General features: G+C 41.3%; 1 protein-coding gene across 1 annotated transcript; it reads right to left on the reverse strand.

Annotated features, from left to right (window-relative positions):
• Positions 1 to 2,071: 2,071 nt before the first annotated feature.
• LOC117451619 (CD81 antigen-like) lies at positions 2,072 to 9,409 on the reverse strand. Its single transcript, XM_034090013.2, has 7 exons — positions 9,223 to 9,409; positions 8,930 to 9,008; positions 3,270 to 3,375; positions 3,082 to 3,179; positions 2,727 to 2,801; positions 2,534 to 2,635; positions 2,072 to 2,083 (listed from the first exon to the last, which is right to left on the reverse strand). Exons 2-7 carry the CDS (start codon positions 8,993 to 8,995, stop codon positions 2,072 to 2,074), a joined length of 459 nt encoding a protein of 152 aa, XP_033945904.2. The 5' UTR covers positions 8,996 to 9,008; positions 9,223 to 9,409.
• Positions 9,410 to 11,920: the final 2,511 nt, after the last annotated feature.

An 11,920-nucleotide genomic window follows, 5' to 3' on the forward strand; every position in this document is an offset into this window, starting at 1 on the left:
TCACAGTTAACTGCTAGCATGCTAACAAGAATAATTATTATAGTAGACGTGGCGAATATTAGAAGGAAAATATGAAAAATAGATGTTAATTTGTGGTCAGTTTACACACACCTACAGTGTAATAGTGTTTTAAGTGAACACATAATAACTCAAAATCCTACAATACTGGAGGGATATAGGCTTACAACCCTAGTTTTGTCATAGTTAACTGCTAGCATGCTAACTATGTTTGTACACTGAACACAAATATAAACGTAACACTTTTGTTTTTGCTCCCATTTTTCATGAGATGAACTCAAAGATCTAAAACATTTTCTATAAACACAAAATAACCATTTCTCTCAAATATTGTTCACAAATCTGAACAAATCTGTGATAGTGAGCACTTCTCCTTTGCCGAGATAATCCATCCCACCTCACAGGTGAATATCAAGATACTGATTAGACAGCATGATTATTGCACCGGTGTGCCTTAGGCTGGCCACAATAAAAGGCCACTCTGAAACGTGCAGTTTTGCTTTATTGGGGGGGGTCTAGGCAGTATCTGGTGTGAGGGGTAGGGTTAGGGTAATGTTGTGAATCGAGTGGCCTGTGTTCGTCGTCCATAACACACGCCTGCCCATACCATAACCCCACCACCATGGGCCACTCTAGTTAGTTAGTTAGTTAGTTTTAACCTGTTAAGCCCCGAGCCTGTTTTCCAGGTCTCAGGCTCGAAAATGACATTCCCAGAACAAATGACCATAACTTCCCTTCTAAAAGGGTTAAATGAATAATCTTTTTTCTAAAAGCAAGGATAAACCTGTGAGTTGGATGTAGAAGAGTCAGAATCAATATAGATTTTTTTTATTTTAAAGTAAATTCAGATTGAACATAGTAAAACATATTAAATGATTGTGTCCATCCAAAAAAACAACATTACTTATAGTGAAAACCACCCTTGAAGGATGGGTTAGTTAGTAGACTAAAAGCTTTAGGAATCCAAACTATATAATAAGTACCCTGTATCAAGATTGATGCAAAACAAGTGAAATTGTACCTTTTTAGAGAGATTTAGCAAAAGAAACCCACTTCTGGGGTCATTTGGATTTGACCTATCTCTGGCCCCCCTTGGTCGATTTTGATGATTGACATCTCTTTTTAACCGCTAGAGCCAATAGAATCGAGGGGAAGTTCCACATACACACACATGTTACCAAATAAGGAGTAAGAGTGACGCGTAGCCAAAACAGGAAGCTGTCATACAGCTATCATTAGCAGCTAATATTAAAACTCCGTTTTTGAAATAAAAATGGAATTATGGATTATCAATAATTTTTTCAAAGTGACAGGCACATTGGATTAACCTATGGATTAACCTTCAGCTACGTTTTTCTTGTTTTAATGCCATTGAACAAAACTTTTGGTCAGAATAACAGCAAAAGGTGAGCATATCTCCGTGTTTTGCTGCCTAAAGCTACGTCGTGTGTTGTCTGTATTTGCCCCCCCTGTCGCGAGTTCTGATCGCTCAGTGATGATACTTATATTTCTAGAATCTGTGGAATGTCAGCTTGTTAGTTAAGCTTGTTTGTGCAGACCCGATAAGTATATCGATCGGTATAGCTAGAGTTCTGGGCTAAGTGCGTTAGCATGTTTTCGCTCAGGGCTCATTTAGACGCTTCTTGTGAGACTTGTGTTTTGTTTCGGTAAAAATTGTTCGTATCATCAGTTAGCCGAGTTTCTTCCCGTTATGGTATGACACATTCATAGTTTTTTTTAAATATTAAGAAGCCCTGAGACACAGTATCGTGAAAAATAAAAAGCCCCGCCGGCGGGGTCATTGGGGCTTAACTAAAACACAAGTTAACCCACATTGTGTCTTTATGTCGTAACTCAAATTCATACAATACTGGACACATATACAAGCTTGGATTTGTCCTAGTAAATTAGCATGCTAACAGGCTAAATTACGACAGTAAACTGCTAAGTGGCATTACAGTAACTTACATCCATCTTGATGTGTTCCCAAAAGGAGTCTGGGTCGGGACAGGTTTCCTTAGCAACGTTTAACAACGTCACCCCGGTCAATCCATCAGCACTGAAGCTACAGAGGAACGAGATGAAGGGAGATTTAAAACACTGACAATTAAATAAATAAGAATCACAACCACATATTTTACATCTCACATTATATAATCAATATAGAAGTAAATAAAGACATGAGTAATAAGAAAATATACTGTCAATTGGACACATTTTTTCAATTATATAAATAAGGCAATGAATTAAGAGATTTTTTAAACTCAAAATATATTATTAGATACTCATTTTAGTTATATTTTTGGAGAGTTTTTATTGATAACATATGTTTTTGTTGGGGTTATTTATTAGTGAAATAGCACTTTTAAATTAAATTAAATTATTTTGGTGTGAGGAGTAATTCATGTTGCCATTTCAAGTCTGAAACAATATAAGACAAACAACAATTTTGAATTAAAATTGTAATCTTCTTCCAATTCCAATGATTACGATTACAAATACAATAAAGTATTACCAGTTCTTGGATGAATGTGAGAGTGACAGCAAGAACTGGGTCGCTGTTAGCCACATATAGCAAATATATGCTCGAGTAGAACTCTGCAACTCTCAATCCAATCTGAAAAATAAAACACAATTTCATGAACATACATAAAGTATTTGCATTTTAAACATTTATTCTTCTCTTGTTTGTTTTCCTTCCATCTTACCTCCTCTTTGCTGGAATAAGCAATCACTCCAAAAACAACCACAGCAACTGCCAGGATGGTCACCAGGACCGAAAACTACACAGAGAGGAAGCAGTTAGTAAACCCAGCCGACTTCTTGAGAAACTGAAGGATATTTTATACATTCTCCGTTCCTCGCTCGCATGTGGAACTTTCTCAATCGGAAACTGAGAAAATAATGCTCCTTTTCAGGTTGTTATGTTTGCATATTAGACAAAGGAAACACCATATCAAAAAGTGAGTTCTGTAGTTACAGTAAGCCAGTTGTGTAAGGCAGGCTTTTGCAATCACATGAAATGGCTGTATACACAGAAGTCACTGTGTTAAGAAATCTCACCGTTAGCAGAGCGCATCGTTTCTCGTTGCAGGCGCCGTAAACTCCAAACACGACGACGATCAGCATCACCAAGCCCGTGATAATCAGGACAGTCACCGCTTTAAGAAATATATAAAGATCTGTGATTAAATATGTTTCAGACACACAATATGTTTATTCTGGTGAAATCATGCCACATCTGTACTGACCAATAACGAATGTACTTGAGTTGAATTCCTCAATTTGAAAGAAAGCTCTGGTGCTCTCGCTGAACCTCAGCCACAGGCCCAGACCCAGGAACACAAACCCCACCAGCTGCACAGCCACAGAAAAACACAAAGAATAACCACAGTGTGAATGTGCATCAGACAGGAAGCTTCACAAGGTTTCACATTCAGATTTTGGCCGCTGCTGTATTTTCGGGATGTTTCACGCTGTGTGGTATAAAAGGTGTAAAAGTGCAGAATGGAACCAGCAGGGACGTAGAGGCACACTAACAACTGTCAAACCACAAAATACTCACAAACACAAGGCAACATTTTATCTTTAAATATATTAACCACACCAACAACTTTAACACGACATTCTGTAACATCCTGTCATGTCTGCTAATTTATGTCATGTTTAGTTAATCAGGTTCATGTTATTTGTTTCATGTTTAGTTCAGGTTAGATTTATGTTTATCAAGTCTCTTTGTCTCTAACATAGAGGGCGGAGTTGTCGGGCTCTATGTTAGAGGCAGAGCTGGAGTATGACGGGGGATCAACGCCAATCTCCCGGGGGGAGGTCACTGAGGTCGTCAAACAACTCCACAGTGGCAAAGCCCCGGGGGTGGATGAGATCCGCCCGGAAATGCTGAAGGCTCTGGGTGTTGAGGGACTGTCATGGTTGACACGTCTCATCAACGTTGCGTGGAAGTCGGAAACGGTACCGAAGGAGTGGCAGACCGGGGTGGTGGTCCCCCTTTTCAAAAAGGGGGATCAGAGGGTGTGTGCCAATTACAGAGGCATCACACTACTCAGCCTCCCCGGCAAAGTTTACTCCAAGGTACTCGAAAGGAGGGTCAGGCCGATTGTCGAACCTCAGATTGAGGAGGAACAATGCGGATTCCGTCCTGGTCGTGGAACGACGGATCAGCTTTTTACTCTCGCAAGGATCCTGGAGGGGGCCTGGGAGTACGCTTATCCGGTCTACATGTGTTTTGTAGACTTGGAGAAGGCGTATGACCGGGTTCCCAGGGAGTTACTGTGGGAGGTGCTGCGGGAGTATGGGGTGAGGGGGTCTCTACTCAGGGCCATCCAATCTCTGTACTCCCAAAGCGAGAGCTGTGTCCGGGTCCTCGGCAGTAAGTCGGACCCATTTCCGGTGAGGGTTGGCCTCCGCCAGGGCTGCGCTTTGTCACCAATCCTGTTTCTAATATACATGGATCGGATTTCGAGGCGTAGTCGTGGGGGGGGGGGTCTGCAGTTCGGTGGACTAAGGATTGCACCACTGCTTTTTGCAGATGATGTGGTTCTGATGGCTTCATCGGTCTGCGACCTTCAGCACTCACTGGATCGGTTCGCAACCGAGTGTGAAGCGGCTGGGATGAGGATCAGCACCTCCAAATCTGAGGCCATGGTTCTCAGCAGGAAACCGATGGACTGTCCACTCCAAGTAGGGAATGAGTCCTTACCCCAAGTGAAGGAGTTCAAGTATCTCGGGGTCTTGTTCTCGAGTGAGGGATCAATGGAGCGTGAGATGGGCCGGAGAATCGGAGCAGCGGGAGCGGTATTGCAGTCGCTTTACCGCACCGTTGTGACGAAAAGGGAGCTGAGCCGGAAGGCAAAGCTCTCTGTCTACCGGGCCATTTTCGTTCCTACCCTCACCTATGGTCATGAAGGATGGGTCATGACCGAAAGAACGAGATCGCGGATACAAGCGGCCGAGATGGGTTTCCTCCGCCGGGTGGCTGGTGTCTCCCTTAGAGATAAGGTGAGAAGTTCGGTCATCAGGGAGGGACTCGGAGTTGAGCCGCTCCTCCTTCGCGTCGAAAGAAGCCAGTTGAGGTGGTTCGGGCACCTAGTTAGGATGCCACCTGGGCGCCTCCCTAGGGAGGTGTTCCAGGCACGTCCAGCTGGGAAGAGACCAAGGGGTAGACCTAGGACCAGGTGGAGGGATTATATCTCTTCGCTGGCCTGGGAGCGCCTTGGGATCCCCCAGTCAGAGCTGGTTGATGTCGCCAGGGAAAAGAAAGTTTGGGGCTCTCTGCTGGAACTGCTACCCCCGCGACCCGACCACGGATAAGCGGGAGAAGATGGATGGATGGAAGTCTCTTTGTTCACCCGTCTAGTCCTTTCACTGCACTTCCTGGTTTATTTTGTACTTACCTTTCTCTCTCGTTTCAGAGCTCTCCTGCCCTTGTGTGTCTTCCTCCCCGTGTGGTTGTCAGCCCCTCCCTTGATTGTGGCCACCTGTGTCCCATTACCTCGTTTATATACTCCTCGTCTCCCTTTATCCTGTGCCAGTTCATCTTGTGCCTTGTGCCAACAAGAGAGCCAGCTTCTCACGCCAAGAGACTTTTGTTGCTAGTATTCAGTCGAGTTTATTTGTTCCCATGTTTGCAGTTTGCTTTTCTACGTCATGAGTGTTTTTTTTTGTAATTTATCTTTATCTTAAAGGGGACCTATCATGCAAAATGCACTTTTTGATTTCTTTTATACATCAACATGTGTCTCCGGTGTGTCAGGGAACTCATGCAGCGTCAGAAAATAAAACCCTCTCTCTTTTCCTCCGTACCCACATCTCTAAAAATGGGGGAACAACGGAGCTGATCCAGATTTGCGTTCGATTTGACGTCATATCGGCAATGCACAGTGGCGGCATCAGGGTATGGCAGGGTAGGCTAGCCACTACAGCCATACCAAGAAATGGCTCAGCCCCGCCTTAGCCCCACCATGAAAAATTATGTTAAAGTAGGCAAATTAAATAATAAGCAAAATGCTAAATGTTGAGAAAACGGCTTGCGAAAATGTACGGGTCGTGTCCACAACACACAAACTGATCCTGCTGTAACAACAAGTGCACATTACTGATGCAATATGGTTGAGACCATTCGGGGTTATGCTAGAGGAGGGGTGCAAGGAATAGTCTAAGTAGTGGGGGAGTTTTATTCACTAAAGGTGTGGAAATTCTCTGGTGTTATAATATCAGCGCGGCCGCGGTCAGATCAAAATGCCTCAGAATGCAATTTGAATAGACCTACAGCCAATCAGAGCAACGCAACGTTGGGTCTGCGTCATGCCTTACTGATTGAGATCGATCGGAACCGCCATTCAGTATCCCCATTGGATCTTCAACGTGTACTATCATACGTCACGTTCACAGTGATCCCTTTTTATTTACTACAAGACAAATGTGCCGTTTTATTTCATACAGTTCCATTTTGATTGAGACAGGGAAATAATCTAAACCTCACGCGTGGCGTTTCACTGTCAAGGGGGCGATATAGCGTGTATGTAATTACATTGCAAATACTGACTTGAGCCCTACCACTGTATGGGTTATCCCTACCAGAGATTACCCAACACAAATACTCTGACGCCGCCACTGGCAATGCAGACCCTCACCACTATCAGAAACGTTGCTATCAGAAACAATGCCTGACTCTTTTGGACGTAATATAGTCTTTGTTTACATTAGCAAGCATCGCTAACACTCAGAGCTAACCTGTACTGGAGAGCATGTGTGTGAAGAAGCAGGAAATAAAAAGGAACTCACCTTGTGGTAAACCTGAGAGAGAAAAAGTATTTGAGCTTCATACTGTTTCAGAAATAATCCTTGAAGTGGTTTGGAACATGATATGGCGATGATATGCATTGTTTTTTAAAGCTTTATACCCAGAACCAGCACTTTTGAAACAGGAAGTGAAATAGAGGGATATGAGGCATGGCTAGAGTGGGTGACCTGTTTGGTATTTTGAGCAAAACACTTCATAGACATGTTTTTTATATATTTTTATATATTATCTATGCTATTGCCTAAAAATAGCATGATAGGTGACCTTTAAGTAAAGACCTTTCGAACAGCGAACTTTCTTTTGAGTCATGCATTTGAGTCAATGTCCCTCCTCGACTCCTACAGTGCTTCATTAGGAGTAAAATATATTAGAGATCATATCATACTCTATAAAAACATTAATGTGTGTGAAATATACTTATAAATTCAATAATAATAATGATTGATTATAAAATAATAACTTACAGTTCTTACTTGTGGTTTTTGATGCATGTGTGGTACACCCACAGAAAGTCAAACATTTAGGATATATACAATATGGGTAGCATAACTAATACATATTTTAGTGATGTGTGTCTCTCTTCTGTAGGACAAATTAAATAACAACATCCAATACAAAAGTTGATCTGAACACAGCCTCTTCCTCTTCTCTCAGTGAGGAGCAGCAGGTTCAGCTCTCAGAACAAAGTAACACAAAACTAAAATGGCATTCATTTTTTTAAATATGTCGTGTAGTAATAGATTTATTTATTTTTCTTCTCAAGAGAGAACCAGAATGTGTATTTTATCCCCTCAGACCCCCCTGCAGGGGTTGGGTTTTCAGCATGTAACTCTTTCACCTGTGGGGAAATTGCAGGATTGGCTCCAGGTCGCCCTTTTTATTTACTACACGACAAATGTGCCTTTTTATTTCATACAGTTCAATTTGGATTGAGACAGGGAAATAATCTAAACCTCACGCGTGGCGTTTCACTGTCAAGGGGAGCGTGTATGTAATTACACTGCAAATACTGACTTGAGCCCCATAGATTACCCAACACAAACACTCTGGAGCCGCCACTGATTATGTTTATTGTTGTTATTTGTAGGGCTTTGTCCTACTATTTATTTTTGTTTTAAACTATGTTGAAAGATTAGTTTAATATCATTTTTTTATTTTGCTATGAAATTCTGAATGAAAGGCTGCGCGCGAGACTGGTTTTTCGCTGGGTTGAGTCGCGTGGGTTTTTGAGTGAGATGCGGCACAGCAGCCTGTCAGTTTTCTCTTGCTAGGTTAGTTTGGCTATTATCATTTATATTTATCTGCAACAATGGATATCAGGAAGTGGTTCACACTTATACACTTGAATTTGAAAGGAATATGGCAACTCAGCGCCACATTAGAAGACATCAGTTACGTTACCAACGAGCTAGCAAGCCAGCCAGGGACAAGGGAGGCTGGCAATCAATTATATTGTGAAGAGAAATTGACTCTCAGGCCGGCTCTCTCACAAACTCCTGCTCTGTGCGCAAGCAGACCGCTGCACAGGCTCTCTGCCTCGCTCAATCTCTCTCTCTCTCTCTCCCTTTATCTCCATCGCTCAACCTCCTTCCACCTCTCCACCCTGTGTGCGCTCAAGTTTGCCTGCGTGCTTGTCCAAGTTGGCACAGCGTTACAAATGTGCCACAAAACCAACCAATGGATGTAGTCTATAATAAGACCGTCAACAGCCTTATGGCACCCTAACCCCCTTGACACATCTCGAGATTTCCCGGGAAATGTAAGTTTCGGGGTGGGCCCGCCCAGGTAAATCAAATACCCGCCCAGAGACGTATGTCTGCCGCCGGGTCTGACCTGAGGACTCCTCTGTCCTCGCGTCTCTTCCTCGTGTCTCTCGCTTGCGTCTGGCGGAGCTAAGACGCAAGGAAGGGACACGAGAGGAGGTGAAATATTCAATTGAGATGAACTCCACGTGATGTTACCTTCCTAACACATTCAGAAAAACCTATAACCATTAGTTTTGCACAGCGTTAAAACTTCAGAACACAATAAAGTAATACAAAAAAAGTGAAGTATTAAAATAGGAAGGATCATCATTTTTAACACACTTACTGCAAAGATGAGGTTGAAAATAAACAGCGTGTATTTGCAGAGACGGCCACAATCATCCAGAGCCATGATGCTTATTTTACTGTAAATACAAGAAAAAAACAAATGATTTCCTAATTTATGCATACCTATTAAACAAATACACACATATAAATAACAACTATTTTGTTTTATATTTTACGTGTAAATGCCATATTACACCAGTTTTAATACGTTTAAATCATTGCTTCTTCCTTTAAATATATCAAAGTAATGCAGCCAAAAAAACAACATAAGCTTTAAAATGTTATAAATACCTGGATATCTTTTGACGACTTTAATCCTTGCTGCTGTCAGACAGAAAACACAACAGGATTAACACAGTCAACGCAGCATGCCTTTTTTTAATACCCCAACGTGCGTCATGTCCCGCCTCTTCTCATTTGATTGGCTGAAATGAGTGACGGACATGAGAGACAACCTATAAGAAGGCGTAGGCGTACAAAGTAGGCGGGGCTACATGAACAGGATGGTTATAGTGAAAGTTAAGGAAATGAGATCTTACTGAACTATAAATAAATAAGAATACAACTTCATTGTTCTGTATTATACAAATATTTGATTTACATGTTTAAAAAAAGTCCTAGCACTTTTATGCATTTATTTTTTTGTTATTTATTTTTATTTTATTTCCACAAATATCACAGGGATTCAAACACCCATTGCATTTCAACTGCAATCATTTATAATGCAGAATAATAATTCTGTAAATGTGAAATATATAATCATACATAACAACATTGGAAACAAAGGACAGGGAGTGACATCTATTCCTCACCCTTTCGTTTTCATTTCACACACACACACACACACACACACACACACACACACACACACACACACACACACACACACACACACACACACACACACACACACACACACACACACACACACACACACACACACACACACACACACACACACACACACACACACACACACACACACACAAATAAACAATTAAACAAATAGTACATTTGCCTTTGGCTCATACAATTATAATGAACCACACCCAATTCTGTTCCTGTAAAAAAATGTAAACGAATGTGAGAATTGAAATACATTTTTGCTGATGTTCACGTGTATATCAGTATGTAGTGTCTCTACTTTAAAGAGTCCTCTCCTGCTGATGTTCAGGTGTATATCAGTATGTAGTGTCTCTACTTTAAAGAGTCCTCTCCTGCTGATGTTCAGGTGTATATCAGTATGTAGTGTCTCTACTTTAAAGAGTCCTCTCCTGCTGATGTTCAGGTGTATATCAGTATGCAGTGTCTCTACTTTAAAGAGTTCTCTCCTGCTGATGTTCAGGTGTATATCAGTATGTAGTGTCTCTACTTTAAAGAGTCCTCTCCTGCTGATGTTCAGGTGTATATCAGTATGTAGTGTCTCTACTTTAAAGAGTCCTCTCCTGCTGATGTTCAGGTGTATATCAGTGTGTAGTGTCTCTACTTTAAAGAGTCCTCTCCTGCTGATGTTCAGGTGTATATCAGTATGTAGTGTCTCTACTTTAAAGAGTCCTCTCCTGCTGATGTTCAGGTGTATATCAGTATGTAGTGCCTCTACTTTAAAGAGTCCTCTCCTGCTGATGTTCAGGTGTATATCAGTATGTAGTGTCTCTACTTTAAAGAGTCCTCTCCTGCTGATGTCTAGGTGTTATCAGTATGTAGTGCCTCTACTTTAAAGAGTCCTCTCCTGCTGATGTCCAGGTGTATATCAGTATGTAGTGCCTCTACTTTAAAGAGTCCTCTCCTGCTGATGTTCAGGTGTATATCAGTATGTAGTGCCTCTACTTTAAAGAGTCCTCTCCTGCTGATGATCAGGTGTATATCAGTATGTAGTGTCTCTACTTTAAAGAGTCCTCTCCTGCTGATGTCCAGGTGTATATCAGTATGCAGTGTCTCTACTTTAAAGAGTCCTCTCCTGCTGATGTTCAGGTGTATATCAGTATGTAGTGCCTCTACTTTAAAGAGTCCTCTCCTGCTGATGTTCAGGTGTATATCAGTATGTAGTGCCTCTACTTTAAAGAGTCCTCTCCTGCTGATGATCAGGTGTATATCAGTATGTAGTGTCTCTACTTTAAAGAGTCCTCTCCTGATGATGTTCAGGTGTATATCAGTATGTAGTGTCTCTACTTTAAAGAGTCCTCTCCTGCTGATGTTCAGGTGTATATCAGTATGTAGTGTCTCTACTTTAAAGAGTCCTCTCCTGCTGATGTTCAGGTGTATATCAGTATGTAGTGTCTCTACTTTAAAGAGTCCTCTCCTGCTGATGTTCAGGTGTATATCATTATGTAGTGTCTCTACTTTAAAGAGTCCTCTCCTGCTGATGTTCAGGTGTATATCAGTATGTAGTGTCTCTACTTTAAAGAGTCCTCTCCTGCTGATCTTCAGGTGTATATCTTCGTATAGGTGTATATAGACACAATACGTCTCCTTGCAGTATCAACACTAATTTGGCTGACTTTTATATTTGATCCAATTGGTAGATAGGCTGTATTTACACCAACACGGTGCACAGCTGATATAAAGGGACACCTGGTGGTTGAAGCATGTTATTGCATTTTATTATTAGATATTAATACGATCCCTATAAAGTATATTCATTACTCGTTATTCTCTACTAATAGTTAATTAAAGACTGTATATAATGACTATTTTGCACATCCCTTTCAAGGTTTATTGACATATCATATAGGCCTACACAACTGTGGTGTAGTTCTGCACTGAATGAAAAACTTGGGTTGCAGGTTCCTCAATAGTGCATTACAAGACATCTATCAATATTTGTGCATACCTCCAGCAATGTTAACTATGTTGAAGCACTTATTTTAACTGATATTATACATAATGTATTATACTCTTATAAGATGTATGCAGATATTTCATCTCCGGCCTTGTCAGGTATTGAACAATCAATAATTAAAGAACACAGAATTGTTAAATATAAAACACA

This window comes from Pseudochaenichthys georgianus, chromosome 8, assembly GCF_902827115.2.
Source record: "Pseudochaenichthys georgianus chromosome 8, fPseGeo1.2, whole genome shotgun sequence".
NCBI lineage: Eukaryota > Metazoa > Chordata > Actinopteri > Perciformes > Channichthyidae > Pseudochaenichthys > Pseudochaenichthys georgianus.

Bases quoted from the DNA above. Each gene is read 5' to 3' on its own strand.
- LOC117451619 (XM_034090013.2), bottom strand. From the start codon at position 8,995: ATGGCTCTGGATGATTGTGGCCGTCTCTGCAAATACACGCTGTTTATT. The intron at 3,376-8,929 runs GTAAGTGTGTTA...GTGGCTGTGCAG, and splicing joins TTTTCAACCTCATCTTTGCA to CTGGTGGGGTTTGTGTTCCT. The intron at 3,180-3,269 runs GTCAGTACAGAT...TATTTCTTAAAG, and splicing joins CTCAAGTACATTCGTTATTG to CGGTGACTGTCCTGATTATC.